Source organism: Pelecanus crispus, chromosome Z (assembly GCF_030463565.1).
Source record: "Pelecanus crispus isolate bPelCri1 chromosome Z, bPelCri1.pri, whole genome shotgun sequence".
In the NCBI taxonomy this organism is placed as follows: Eukaryota; Metazoa; Chordata; class Aves; order Pelecaniformes; family Pelecanidae; genus Pelecanus; species Pelecanus crispus.
The window spans coordinates 46,105,636-46,121,536 of NC_134676.1; the positions used below are offsets into that span (position 1 = coordinate 46,105,636).

At 40.2% G+C, this 15,901-nt stretch overlaps 1 protein-coding gene across 1 annotated transcript in view; it reads right to left on the bottom strand.

Moving 5' to 3' along the window:
• Window positions 1–2,737: 2,737 nt before the first annotated feature.
• Window positions 2,738–15,901, bottom strand: part of PTCH1 (patched 1) — a 67,117-nt gene continuing 53,953 nt past the window's right edge. Inside the window, exons 19-24 of the mRNA XM_075725929.1 lie at window positions 14,391–14,528; window positions 10,831–10,973; window positions 7,770–7,869; window positions 6,081–6,335; window positions 4,459–4,987; window positions 2,738–2,759 (exon numbers count right to left, since the gene is read on the bottom strand). Of these exons, the coding sequence (XP_075582044.1) occupies window positions 4,460–4,987; window positions 6,081–6,335; window positions 7,770–7,869; window positions 10,831–10,973; window positions 14,391–14,528 (1,164 nt within the window). The 3' untranslated portion in view covers window positions 2,738–2,759; window position 4,459. The remainder of the gene's footprint in view (window positions 2,760–4,458; window positions 4,988–6,080; window positions 6,336–7,769; window positions 7,870–10,830; window positions 10,974–14,390; window positions 14,529–15,901) is intronic.

Here is a 15,901-nt window from a genome sequence, read left to right on the forward strand (position 1 = left end):
TTATGCTAAAAGCTACGACGAGTCCTTAATGTAAATGTTATATACTCTTTCCTATTTAACATTAGTAAGCACTCTATACAAATAAAAATCCATTAAACAGTAAAAACATAGCTGTAATAGTGTTTCCAATAGAAATAAAATCCCTGCATCTTGTTTGTTATAAACTGGCATGACAAATACTGTAAGAAAACATTCTTATGATACAAAAATATAAATATCACCCATGATTAAAAAAGTTAAAAACCAAAACAAAATAAATGTTGCCAGCCACTGAGTTCTCCCCTTACCAATGTGACTATCGGAGAAGGTCTACATTGTGCACGAAGCAGCAGACAGCTCACCCACACGCAAGCACGCAGGAGGGCTCGGGCAGGGGCAGGTGGGAGACACCGCGGCTGGCCCTGGCCCCCTTCCCTCCCGAGGAAGAGGAGGGAGCGGGGCAGCCCGCGGCGGCGGGGCGGTGGCAGTGGGAGCCCTGCCCGACCTCCGACACGGCAGCGCACACGCTTGGCGCTGGAAGGTAGCTTCCAATTAGTATCATACAGGTTTGTTGCAGAGTTCGTATGATCTGAGGTCACGATGCTGCTAGTGCTAAATTGGGGCCCCTCGTCTTTTTGTCATTAAGAGTTTTCACGTTAAAACAGTGAACTGGACCAGTAGGCAGTTGCGACATTAACCCTTAGTGTGCACTGAAACAGTAGCTTATGTATCACGGGAATGACACCAGGCTCTCACCACCTGCTCTTTGAGCGTTCACATTGGAGATCTGTAAACAAGTGCCTCATATCAAAGTGTTTTCAAGTGAGCAAAAAAGGCATGGAAATTTGTGCATACTAATTATCCCCATTCGTTATGCTGGCAAGGTCTGCGGGCAAAGATAGATTCCCTGAAGCCACTGGAGAAAAACACCGTCCCATCAAAGACTTGGCTGCTGCTGTTCAGGCATTAAAGAAAAGCCCCACCACTGCTGTGTTTAGAAACTGAATATTGGCTGCGTTTGTTTGGCTCTGAATATACAATTGAACATCTACCTGCTCTAAAAAACAGCTTGGAGAAGGGCAGAAAAAAAGGTGAAGAAAGAGGAAGACAGAGATAATGAAAACTTCTGTTCTATTTTTTTAAATTAATGTTCTCCTTTCTTAGGGTTTGTTTCCAGCTGGAACACAGATTGTAGTGTTTTTTCAGACCCTTCACCTGCAGCAATCCCCCTTTAGTTTAAAAATAATAATACAAAAAGCTAAATTAGTTTCGCAAAGAGATCCCAGTTTAGCTGTTTTAATTAAAAGTGCCAATGCAGCATGGGAAAACACAAACAATAGAGAAAAGAATACCCCAGGCCTTACGTATCATTACAGTCCTGGACCCATCAGAAGCCCATTTATATTTAAAAAGTGAAAATAGATTTTTTTTTTATCCTTCCATTTGATTTTTATCACTTACTATTAACTTCCTTCCTGCCATAAAAATAAGGTGACCAAAGATACTGCTTTCAACACGGTAAAGACACAGCTGAGCTGTGGCTCACCATCAAACAACTCAATTATCCAGCTTCTAATGCCACTCATAGTTAACAGTATCAGTATCAAAATAAGGCATATGCTCCTTGAATTTCTATAACCACCAGCACCTCTCAATATCCAGCACCTTTGGAAGTGAAAAAAATAATGGTTATAGTGTTTGCACTTACCTGGCACCTTTTGCACAAAAAAAAAAAAAAGAAAAAGAAAAAGAAAAAAACCCCAAATCACTACATGAACAGTAATTAAGCCTCACAACATTCCTGGGAGGTAGGTAAGTGTAATTATACCCATTTTACAGAATGAGAAACTGAGGCATGGGGCAGTTAAGTGACTTGACCAAAGTCACGTGAACCAAGTCATTAAAAGTGTGAGAAACTGAACCACAACCCCAAACCTCAACTCCCTGTCTTCTCTTCTATTTAGTTGGGCCTTTGATGATGGCAGTCTATGGTGTATGTTGGTAAACTCCAACACAGTTTTCACTAGTGCCTACTATCAGGGAAAGCCAGACTCACATCAGCATCAGTGGGTTTATAAGCCCACTAAATGTTACCATACAGTAAAAGAGAAACTACAGTACACCAGGAAAATACACACAAAAGCATGCACACTTCCAGATGCACGCATGGGTACACACAGCAAAACAAAACCTGCACATAGCTAAATCTATTTAAGCCTCCCAGATTAACTTGCTTTTCTTCATATCTGCTTATTTTAAAAATTATCACGCATAGCGTGTTTGAAAGTTAACAGTAACATTTCACACTACCACAGGGTTGTGATACGCAAATTTAAAATATTTTAAACAGACATGTACCTTTAAAAAAAAAATCCTATTACATAAGCAATATTTGCATAGAATTATACAAGTAAATTATACAATATTTAAGCAGCAGCAACTTATGCTGAAATTTAAAACTAGATTAAGCTTAGTTGTGGCACAGAGATCAATGTACAAAAAGTACAAAGCGCACACAATATTGTCCCCATTCTATTGCCCAGAGGCAAACGACTCCAGATTATACTACTTTACATTGTTCTTTTGTATATTACATATGTGTACATCTTTTAAATACTTAAAGAAATATTTAACACAATAATACAATAGGTTACAGTAACAGTGAACTGTTGTCCTGATGCAGCATGTCCTCTTCTACTACTTCAAGCAGTTCTTCTCTTCAAGCAGTTCTGGAAATACAGTTTTCCATCTTTGGCCTCTTCTTTGCTTCAGTTATTACCCTTTACAAGTAAAGAGAAAAGAAAAACAAACATTCATTAAAGTTCAAGAAAAATAAACAAATCAAGCTAATCCAAAATTCATTTCGTGATTCTTGCGGTTACAGTTAGCAGTCAGGAAATGCAGGCTCTGCTTTCATCTCAGTCATGAATTTCCTGGGAAAGGAATACTGATGCCAATTAAAAAAATGCAGATGCTTTAATTTCTGGATTTCCAGCTTTAGATACCTGCGACAAATTCAGTCAAAATCAATGAACAGGTCAAGGAGAAATATGCTACACTGAATACTGCGCACAGTTAAGAATCTCATATTACCATGCAGTTCAGCTTGAAAAAGCTGAGCACAAGTATTTCCTTATTCTGAGGATACTATTACTTGCCATATTTCTGGACTGTGAGGCTACAGGCATTCATGTCTATTTGCACTTTGAGATGTTTGGAGAGACATTTTATAAATTAGAATGTGATTTTATTATGAGTCATCAAAAAATTTCCATCAAAATTCTCAACGTGTGTGCGCGCACGTGTGAAAGTGTATACATGTAAAATAGTGCTACAACCAAAATAAAATGGCTTGCTCTGGTCAAACTGTCACTGAACAGCTCTGAAAAGCAAAGACAGAAAACAGGGATCCACAGCTAAGTAACTATTCTACACTTCCTCTTTCCCCCAAAAGAGAAAAACAGAGTTAAAATAGTTGAGAAATGGTTTCTCAGGCACAAGTCCCCAAAAGCTTTCAGGGTAAAAACTGAATTGGGGTTCTCCCCTTCAAAGTATTCCCCATAAAATCAATGGAAAATTTTCAAGAAAATGAACAGCTTTATTCTTCCTCAAACATCTGCTACAGCATCCCATCTGTTCTAAACAGCACTGTTTCCTGTAACCTTCTCTTGCCAGCCTAAAGACAGAGTACAATTTCGGTATCAAGTCTCACGACGTCCTGGGTGTATCTGTTGTTTCACAGGAACACGCTATGTGCCCTGCCAGCCCACCTCCCCCCTACGCAACTCTGCAATAGCCACTGCAGCTGCCCCTGGAAAGGGAGAGATTGGTCCCACGACTCCTCCAGCGTCTGAGCTCACTTGGTGGGTCTCTGAACACCCCACCCAAAATGCAGGGGACACCCCGCCGCGCAGCAGTGTGCTAGGCACAGTGGGGCCTTCCCACCTCTCAGCCCATCTGCCAGAGGGATTCCGTCCTCACTACGGACTTCAAATTCTTTGATGGAGTTTTACTCAAGAGAGAACAACCCGTAAAGTAGCTGGCGATTTTGCACTCTCCTAGGCAATGTCATTCTGTACGATGTATTAGAACATGCCTGATTCAGGGATCAGAAGACAGGACCCATCAAAAGCAAATGCAGTCCCACAGCTTTGAAGATGTTACACAGTATCTCTGCTTCATTTTCCCCACCTGGTAAGCTGGGATCGTACCAGGTACTCACCCACTTTGCAAGGCTCTTGGAAGCAGCTCATGTCTGAACCCACCGTCACTTCTCGGTGTTGGGAAGTACTACCTTACCCAAGCTGATTTCTAGTGCACAATGTACTATACTCACAGTTAGCAGATTTAAGATGATCAGGGATCAGTAAGTAAACCTACCTGAAGGAAAGGTACCTCGGACAAATTTCATCTTTCCCCTTTCTTTCCATCACACCACTGCCTGGCACAAGCAATTGCAGCTACGGGAGACGGACCTACCTTACTGTGAGCTGTTGCCAGGTATCCTCTCCTCACATTCAACATCTTGCAGTTCTATAACTTCTACTTTAGAATTTCTTCTTTCACACCGCACATTAAAAGGCACGTGGGGGTCCTCAAACGGCCCGTGGTCAGCTTCATGGTGTCCCTCGTAGGACGGAAAGCTCGCTCCCCGCGAGCTGTGGCTGTGCACCGCAGGGTGGACAGCGACAGTCACTGAAGCCGAGGCAGTCACAGTAGTGATCGGCTGGCAGTACGCTGGTCCCGCGGCGCCCACGGCACCGAACGCTGGGCTTCTCACGTGGTGAGAACGAGCCCTGTGGCCCAAGCGATCCCTATTGCTAGGTCCTGAATGCCCTTCAGTAGAAATTTCAAAAGCGTCCCTGCGAGGGCGGTAAGGAGGTGGTCGCAGCCCTTCCCTTGCTTCCCGTTTGGGTTGTCTGCCCTGACGCCACGCCTGCTGCGTGCCGGACTCTGGATTCGACTGTAGTCTGGGACTCGACTGATGCCTTGTCTCTGGCTGAACCACCTGCAAGAGAGATGCATGGTTATGCCTCTGACAAAGCGAGGCAAACAAATACTATGCTTGCTTATATTTTACGCTGAGAACAATTATAATAATGCTGTCCTGGCCCTAACTCTACAAAGGTGATGTTCTGGAGTCTGATAACTGTTGATTTTTCCAGATAGTTTTTTGTCTGAAGTTATTAAAACCTGGAACGCATACCTTCAGAAAAACACAGGATGACAGCTGAAAACATTATTGTAAGCTTCCTACATACTGATCCATCTTTTCAAAGGGATGGGTGACAAGCACTTGATCTTAACTCGTTCAATGAGCAGAATTGCAGGCATTTGGGAAAGGCTCTATTCCATGCAGGGTACATACACAGGATATTAGTAGGGTAGTTTGTGTAGACTGTAGGAATCTGTTTTCTGATTTCTGTAAAAAGCGTGAAGCGCAGCAGCCGCATCAGTCAATAAACCGTGACCAACTTCAAATGTGGCTGTGCTTGTACCTATTTCTAGGCCTCTGCTGAACAAAAACAGATCCGCATTGCAGCTCAGCATGCGGCATCAGCAGGGGTAGGAGACAGCGCTTTTCACTTTCCTTTGAAATTGCAGTTATGCCAATCCAGTAGCAAGATGCAACAGGCCCAAGATTTGGTACAACCTTGAATTCTTCTGGCTCTATCAATCTTTCTCAATGTGCTGTCAGAGAGAGGTATATGAGATGGTGATCCACATGGAGCTGTGTGGAAGAGGTCTGGATCTTTTAATCTCTCCCCGTTCTCTCTCAGAACAGTCATCAGACAGACTGAGAGCTCTCTCTTGTGGCTGGTGCCAATATGATGTAACAGCAGTTACACATGCCAAAGACCTCTGCTTTCCTACCATCATTTTACCCCCAGCCTGATTCTAAAGGAGAGGATGAGGAAAGCTTTCACTCCCTGCTTACAAGTTTTGGCACAAACTCACAAAGCACGATCAGCCAGAAATATGATTTTTCCCACAAAAATAAAATCTGTGGAAAATTTTTTCCACAAAAATAAATAGATTTAAATAGAAAAACCCCAAACACGCTTCTTGCCCTCCTGCCAGTCAATATGCGAGCTACTTACAGTGGATCTTGCAAAGACAGGATTCTCAGTAGCTTCCACTATTACTTGATGGGCTGGTGCCCCAGGGCCGTGGGTGGCCTCATACTGATGAAGCTCTTCACTGATGCCGGACACTGTGGTTTGAGAGCTGTACTCCGAATCAGAGGAATCTGACCCGTTATTTGTGTGCCCGGGCGGCAGTGCAAACCTCACGATGCTGGGGGGTGGCTCAGGAGATGGTGTGGGCAATCTGTTTCGTCCATTGGCTGGAGAAACCTGATAATGCATTCAGTAACGTTCAATTAGCATTACTCTTTTAGTCATTAGTGCTTGACACAATTGTTCTGCCAAATACACCCTCCCATGCCACGAGAACCTTAGTACCAGTTTTCTGATGAACATTTATACTGAACTGAAGAAACTGATGAAAGAAAAAGAGACATGATCTCCATCTGTGGATATGTATGTAAACAGGATTACACAGATTCTTCCAGGTATCACTGTCTCAGAAGTGTTTACGTATGCGTGTGTGTGCATGCACTTATAAATACAAAAATAATACACGGACTTCCCTCCCCCTTCAGCATACGTTAACAGTGAATTCGTAAAATCACCACAAATGTGTATGTATAGTATATTTCAGTGTCTATTTGCAAAGAGAGATGGACACACACATAATAGCAATGTTCATGGTAATTACATATGCACACATACATTGCCTCAGTAAGGGACAGGTGATGTATACTGTCAGGAATACAAAAGATTACACACGGTTGTCAAAACTGTTTTAGTAATACTAAAAAAAAAAAAAAAACCTTCTGAAATATTACTAGTGCCGTATACATACCTTGTGCTTTATTCTTGTACATATATGTACATATATGTACATACATACATTTATTCTTGTATATATATGTACACATACATATATATAGACACGTTGACGCATAGCACACTGGTTCTACTAATATGTGATAAAGATAGCCCTATATAACACAGTAATTGTGTTAACTATAGAGTAGGTAATGAATAATCAACAACCAAATTCAAATGTGGTATCTATGAATCCTTTTTTGCTGGACTTGGGCTTTATACTGTAAAGTCATCAACATCTAAGTGAAGCCTTCCACCCGTCAAAAATGTTGCCTGAGCCAAGAGCATACAGCAGGGAGGGGTGACTGTATAGGGGGGACCTTCTGGCAGACCGTTCATGGTTATCAAGGTGTGGTCTGTGGACCACCACTGGTGCATGTTGGTCCACACAGGCCTTCCTGGTGGTCTGCTCAGTTAAATATTTTGAGGAAAGCAACAGAGGCAGTGAGGTAGGAAAGAAGAAGGTATGTGTACAAAACGAACTGTCTGTTACAAAATATTGGGGAATATCCTTATTTTACAGACTAGTTTGCATATCACATTATGCTTTTAAAAGCATAAATGATCCTACACTTGTATCAAGTTTGCTGATTGCAGCCTCTAAAACAATACTTACTAAAAAACCTTTAAAAATATAAGTAGAAGACTATCAACTAAATGACAAACAGCACATTTAATAAAGATTAAAAAAACCCCAAACACTAGAGCAAGAAACTTAAAAACTAAAAAAATCCAAGAGAATTTAAAAAATAAAGAGTTTCTAAAAAAGGGGGGTGATGTGGGGGCAAGGGTGCAGAGATAGTATTATTTCTTCTGTTCACCATTAATTTTACTGACCTCAGGGTATGGTCCAAAGAATGACAGCAGAACAGGAAGCAGCACCAATCCATTGAGAACTCCAAGAATGGTTAAGATTGCCAGAACAGCAAAGAAATACCTGAAGTAGGGTTTAAGGGGTTTGGGGGAGAGAATAGCCACAAATATTGTTAGAAATAAGGGATTACTAATCACTCCTAAATACGTTAAAATAATACATATACTAAATTAAGTCTAAAATATTGCTAATGTTGTACTAAATAATTATATCACTTTCCATATATAGATATAGGGTTTTTTACCTTTTGAATTAGAGAAGCTACATTCCACAACCCAAAGTGTTAGTTGATAAAGGAAAGAAAAAAAATTACATTTGTTAATTTCCCAGAATCTGGAAGCATGTAATGTTATTTATGAATGTGTTACACAAACACAAAAATATGGAATGTGCAGTGAATAGCTGAATGGATTGAAAGCACAAATACAATGAAAAGGGGCCCCCATTAGTGAAAACCCAGCAGAAGCAAACAAATGAAGTGAAGGGTGTAGAATTTAAACAATTTGGCCTAGAAGGAAAAGAAGCCCTCTTCTCCCAGCAGCTAATCCACTGTGAAATGCTTCTGCATCTTACAGCAGAATCTCTAATTAAATCTCCAATGTATCAGGTAAGGGTTTCCCTTGCTGTTCATTAATCACAACTTTCCGCCTAGAATTCTGTGAGTTCCAGTTTTACCAAATAGCTCGAATTGCAACCTTTTTACAACACAGGAACCCGCTTTCTGCAAAGAAAATGCTGCCCATTCTATAGTAAGCTTCAGCATTGTACTGAGTAAGAGCACTCCACAATGGCAGAGCTGCATTGCAGGCTAATCTTTTGTTGAACAATTTAGCATCTCTGAATACTCTTGTTTTGCGTCAGCCAATTCAAACATAAAGGCCGAAGTACTATGGAAGAAGAGGAAAGTGCACAAGTGGTTGTCCTTTCCCACCACTGAGGGCTAAGGTCTGGGATCCTTCATGAATACCAAGGTAAACCTGTCAGTAAAAGGAAAGCCTTGCTAGTTGGTATTCGGCACAGCTGGGGCTCTGACTAAACTTAAGACTGCGTTGTAACTAATGATTTCAACGACTCAGTCTTGGTAAATTCCTGGAGAAGGCAAAGGAGAAGAACGGAGGGCAAATTTGCTACTAATGGGTCTGCTGATTACATTGTCTAGCTGGCAACAAACTTTACTGCCTCCCTGTTTCCACATCTGATCAAATATATCAGACTCCTGTAAAACTACAAATATCCTGCTATTGTAAACATTTGGGAATTTCTGATCTGCATTAGTAAAAATCAGCAAGCCAGTCTACTCTACTAACATAAACCATCAGAACTTTATACTGGGAGACAGATCAACAACAGGCATTAAAAACATTTGCATCTCATCCATCTAACGCTAGGATAAACAGGAGGATTATAGCTCTGACCACTTGGTGTATACAATGTCTGTTAATTTACTTAATCTTCCACATTGTTGGACTAATCTATCGCTTTCCGGAAGTTTGGGATCTTCTTCACCCACTATAACAATGCTCAGGCTCACATAGTTTATTTTATTTTATTTTTTAAACAAGGCAAACTAAAGTCAGATTGTGCTAGAAAACGAGAAACTGATGGCCAAAAAAAGTAAAATAACGTAAGTTGAAAAGTTGAAAGGCTCATTTTATAAACTGAGAGAACATCCAATCCAAATTTGGTGTGAAGGGCTGCTACAATCTTCCATTTGCTATGACACAAAAATATGCTGGCCAAAATATCGTCTGTTAAGTAGGAAAGTAGCACACCGAATGTACTCCTGTAACTTTAGGTTACATCTGTAAGTAACCTGTATGTCAAAGTGTTCCAACCCTTACAAGATCAGGTCCTAAAAGAGTAATTCTACCTTATTTCTTCAACGCCAATGAAGTAAAAAATACTGACTTGGGGAAAAAAACCCAGAAATTCTATTTCAGGACATGCAATATCTGTATAGTAATAATCCTCATGTAGCTTTCATGAGGTCTAACTGCAAACTGCCTGTTTTCTTCAAATCTCTTACATACATAAACAAAAAATCTTGATGAGATTTAGCAGCCATTCTCTCAGTTCCTGCCTCTGACATTTTGTTGTTCTTGTTGTGAAATGGATGTCAGCTAAGTCTAGTCATCTATCCAGCTTATGTCTACCTAAGTAGTTAAATCATCTTTCAGAGCATTTTTATTTGGCCCAGTTCTACCTCAGTTCCATTTTAGGGCTTGGATTATTTTTTTTCATGCTGTAGTTTGCCACAAAGAACCTGTGTTACTTCTAAGATTAGCCATTTTACAGAGCTCCACAGGTTGTTTGGAATAGAATAGGATCTGTTTCACTGCACTTCTCAAATTCCCCTCAACGAAAAACTTGCTTTCCTCTCATACTTGACGAATTCACATTCTTAATTAAATTCACAAGAAACAGTCTGCCTGCAGTTCTAAACAGAAGGGCCTTCAGGCTTTGCTTTACAAAATTTTAGTATGAAGTTCTGTGTTCATACTTATGGTTCCCCAGCTCCCAAACAGGGTTTTTTTTCCTCTCCCTGTTATACATCGCTGTAAACCTCACATAACGATAGAAAGAGGAGGCCCAGAGAGAGTCACTTGCAGCACATTTGTAGGTTCATGTGTCCTTTGCACGCAAATTGTTATGCATACAAGAAGTCTGGAGGACCTAAAGGTTAAAGGTCAAACCCAGCTAATACTGGACAATACTAGATGCTTTGAACTGACTCAAACCCAGAATTAGCAAACTTTGCTAAAGAGGGCCATTTTTGTGTTCTTTCACGCTGGGTGTCAGATTTTCCTGGAACAGATTTTAATACCAGCAATGGAAACACTACCGTGTCTAGCATGTAACAAGGAGTTAATAAAACAGAGGGAAAGCAGGACCATGACGTCAGCATGCTTGACACACCATGCATAGTAATAAAATGACAGATACGCTGAAGTGACTAAAAATTAAAAGCATACTTATTTTTATTTTAAAAAGAAAGTCAAAGACACACACACACAAATGCTTTACCTGACAATAAAATCAAATTCTGATCCTGCAAGCATTAACACTCCAAGCAGAGTGGACACGGCCCCATCCAGCACTGGCGCAAACATGTGTTCCAGTGCAAGGACAGCCCTATGGTTCCTGTCTCCTATGGCCGTTAAAAATGCCTGTAAAACAACGAAATCCACTTCATTAGGCAGATGCACACAACCTTCCAAACAGCCTCCCTCATAGCATGCACAGTTTTTCACCAGTTCATCACTTGGAGCTACAGTTTATGAAAGCATCCCTACAGCTGGCTAACCTTCAAGAGAAGGACCGGTTCTGCAGTCATACCACATAGCTGCTGCTGAAGTCACACGACCGGAGCACGCACCGATTACAGAGTCAGACCATAGTAATAGTTTTGGAAACAATGCCTGCTTGCATCAGCAGGCTTTTGTCTCCAGCTTTGCTTATTTCCACCTGCAAAGAATTAACTTCATGGTGAAAGCACTTCAGGTGTCAAAATTACAGGGCTACTCCTCTAATTCTTGTGGGGCCACGGCTTCCATGCCTACCATGAGAAGTTTGCTGTAAAAACAGCCAATACTGGTGCAGGCTTTCCCATGCAATTACCACAAACCAAGGACTGGTAGCTTCAGCTCAGGTACACGGTGAGAGGTAGAGCAGTGTTTATAGCACATCAGGTCCTTCTGTCCCTTTACACAGAAGCGTCCATTGGCACAGTGCATTTCTTCTCACTGGCCCGAGGCTCCAGACCATCAGATGTTACACACAGTAAGCGCCCAACTGATGGGAAGTTGTCGGCACGCTCAGCAGGACTGGTATGAAGTAACACTAGATTGTGGGGGTTTTTTAACACTTCCATTTCCCTCAAAATAAATGTTTTTGCTACTTCTACTACTTCAAAGCTAGCAGGCCTATACATATAAAATAGCCTTAGAAATAGCGCTGAACACGGTAGTGCCTGAGCAACAGTATGACTAGTAAAATGGCTGTCTTCCTCCAACTCCTTAGTGAACAAGCTGTATCAAGAAAACTGAAATGGTGGTGTTTCATACGAATTTGTCTTCTCTGTATGACTTAACAGTTTAAGAAGACAAGAACCTGGTTGATCTTCCTGCGATTTATAAGGGTGCTCTCTTCAACAAATCCTCTACTGCCTATTAAGATACGAGCTCAAGCAGCTATCTTCTTCTTGGTCCTGGAATTTAAGTCTCTCTTCTCTAGCGGCTTATTTTCACTTATCTGACAAATTTTGGGTGAAATCAGTCAACACATTGAAAAGTTATTTGGTTGGACAAGCAAATCAAAAATGGGTACATGAGGAGTGAGATTCCCAATCCTTGCTTCTGTAGGTAGCCCAACCATGTATTATTCCTCTTCAGTATGGGATTAGAAGTGGTCTATGGAAAATTAATGTATCCAGGACATTTTATATTCCCATATACATAAATGGATAAAGAATACCCCCTCAGGATAAAGGCAGCTGTTAATGAGACAACTTACATGAATGGGAGCTATGGGATCTGATCCACAAACATATTAACAAGTTACATAAACATACGTATGTGTGTGTAACTAAAAGATGCATAACACAAGAGTCTACTATCCATTCAAAATTTATTTGTAGAATTAAAAAAATGGGGTCACAAGTCACAAGCGACAGCAGAGAACTGAGCCACAAGTGGATCGTGAATCACTCTTAAACAAGTTCAATTAAGTTTTGTATCAACAGTTCCAGCACTGCCTTTTTTGTTTATGCAACACTGGTTTGACTGTCTACATGCAGGAAGTTCTGTGAAGGTCAGTACTGCTGCTATCATTTGAGGTCTACCACGTATTCTTTTATTTAAAGCCTACATTTGAAAGTTTCTGACTCCACAGTCATGGTGAAAAAAATGCATTTTTCAGTCTGCTTGGAATTTTACCTTCAACCACAGGTGACTTTTACTTTTAAAGAGAGATATATATGTATCTATATATGAAGTCCTGTAAATTACATTAGTTTCTTCCCATTTAGAAACAAGTAAGTGCTTTGTCCTTTTTTATTCCAGTTTTCCTGATTTAAATCTTCAATTCTAAGAAACCATCCATCCTTTCTTCCTCTTGTACACCATTAGTTTCTGACACTTCCCAAACTACTGCAAGTCCTAGCAAACAGGTTTACCTCCAAAAGCCTAATTATCTGTAGCAGTAGGGGGAAAAAAGATATCACCGCTTCAGGGATCTAGTTTACTCCTCTTTAACCATACCCTACTTCCCCTACGATTTTTCTTAAAATTATTCTTTCCATCCTGCCACTTTATGTGCCCCAACTCTGTACATCATCTACAGCATGTTCCCAGTATTTGGCCATTTCTACTGTGCTAAGATCCCAGTTAGTTCTCTCTCTTTCACTGTCACCAGATCCCCTTAGCAGTCTACCAGTTGTCCTTTTAAGTCTAAAAGGCCCATTGCATTCCTATCCAATCTCACCACCACTTTCCAGCCCTCTCCCTTCACTTCTTTTTGGATTGAACTGTACTAATGTACTAGAGATTATAGTAGACTACGAGCACCTCCTCCCTGAAATAATACATCATTGACCACTCATCCTTTCCTACTTTTTAATACAGTAAAATTCAAACCCATGGAGACAATTATATTCTTAAACTATTCTGAAATATCAATTAGAACAACCTTATAGGAAAATGACTTACGCTGAACGTGTGAAGTGTTGGAAAGGTCAGCGCTGACATTGTCAAATGTGAGCACAGAAGAATACCCCTTTACTCTATTCTTTGTCACCAAATAAAGCAAGATGAGTTTCGCGTATCTTGAACAGCCAAAACTGCCCCCTTGTAAGCGCACTGTTTTTTCTATGCATTGTTGCACATCAGGTTGACTAAGCTGGGTGAGTAGGTGCACTCTGAATTTGGACAGTTAACCTTGAAAATGTTGAAAATCTTTAGATAAAACACACTTTTTTCCCCCTCTCTGCTCCTCCTCATCACATTGGAAAACTTTTTTCCTAGAGACCGCATGTTTGCGCCCACTATTAATAGCTGATGGGTTCTGAAAAGAAGGTGCAGATTTTCCAGGTAGAAAATTAATCCAAATACATTCAAACTTTAGTGGTCCAGAGAGATCAAATTACACTATATGTGATTTTGAAAATCTCCTTTAAAGGCTTCTCTTCCACAAGATACAGAATCTACATGCAAGAGGGAACAAACAGCTACATTGCACCAAGGCAACAACAGTGAAGCTGCAGACAAGGATCAGAAGAGTCTGGTCTGAAGTGAGGTGCATTAAGAGCTCTGCTTTCTCTATGTATTTCCATCACTCAGACAACTAGATACCATAGGTAATGTATCCCCTCTTGTATCCTGGGAGACTGACTCAATAGTTAGGAACTACTGCATCAAGATCAACTCTGCTCTATCAAGACAAACCATATGGCACCCAAAACTGTTTGTGACCAATTTCCTTCTGAGAATCATGTCACTGACTTAGGAGACTAAGTAACAATTTGTGATCCTAACACTGCCACCATTTTATTTTAAAATATTTTGAAAATGCTTCCTGATTTTACGTACCAGAGCAACGTGAACAGTGAATTCCACGCCAATGCCAACAGAAGCAATCAGAATAACCACAGGCACTGCACTCAGCTTTATTCCAATTAGACCCATCATGCCAAACAGCTCCACAGTCATCAGAGCCAGCACCACCACCTAGATGATTTCAAACAGCTGTTAGTAACTTCTTATACTCCAGACAAATGAAGAGCAAGATATTTTGAAACATGGTGACTATAAAACATACTCCTCAAAGCCACCCTATATTCCCAAAGACTAGCCACTTTTCCTTGTTCTGTTGTGCTCAATGGCAATGACTTGCTAAAGAGCCAGTTCAAATTATACTCCTAAGAACCAGTTAACAGACCAAGCATCAGTTTTGTATTGGTCACAATTTATCAGTGATCTGAAAAACCATTTATTCTTCCTTATCATGGATACCCCCCAAAACATACATTTTCTCTTTTTCACCTGTTTCTTGGACAATCCTTCCAGAAAAAGTAACTTTCAACTACCTGTATTGGAATTCTTTTTGTAGAACTGTAAATATCAGTGAGGATGACTTTTGAGTAGGTTTAAAGCCCAAAAGAAGGTGAATGCCATAATCAGCTGATGAGTCTCAGGTTACAGAGGGGCTCTGAGCTTTTAAGATACTTGGAGGGATTGACACGGACAAAGTGAACAGTTAAATCTAATGGAAAGCTTTTATTTTTCTTTCATCTACCTTGTAAAAAAATTGAGGAAAAGGGAGGGTAGGAAATCTGTAGAATCAACTTTAACAGTTGCTAAAGCCAAGCAGGAAAAAAAGATAGACATACTTATAAAAGCAATGGTGGACTCTGAAAATAAACGCCTTTTCCAAGGGAAAAAAGTATGCACTACAATAAATGATTTTATAAGCTAATGAATCAAGAGTAATAACATAAATTGCTTGATTAAGTGCTATGAAAAATATTCTAGACTAAACATTTACCTTTTAACATACCTGTCGTATAAACGTACGTTACAAAAACTAGTAACTGTTTTATGCTTTTCTACTTCTGGCTTTTTATAAACCATACGATAGTTTATGGAATTTAAACATAGGAACATCATCATTCAATTTAACTTGAATGTTTACTGAGAGGCTTATGGTGCCTTGCCAAAAGCATGGAGGAGTATTCTCTTCAGTTTATAATTTTATGGTTCTTTCTCCTCGATAGCTCAGTTACACTCTTTCCACAGTGTGCACCGTACAAGCTAACCACTTCAGTTTTTCCAGAAAGACTGCATTCAGAAATCAGTGGGAAAATTTACGGGCAAGTTAGTCACAAGCAACTACCCTGAAAAATAACTATGTCTGATAAAAGGGGAGAAGGAAGAAATCATTAGAAATAACTTTAATAAAGCTCTTAATTTTCCTCTGTGTCTTTATTTCTCATGCTAGCATGCATCTGAGCAAGGGCAAAAGTTTATGTACCTTTCTAAGAAACCTTTAAAGCTGCAAAAAAGGTGGCCAAAGGATTAAGGTTATTAAGGTTTGTACTTTT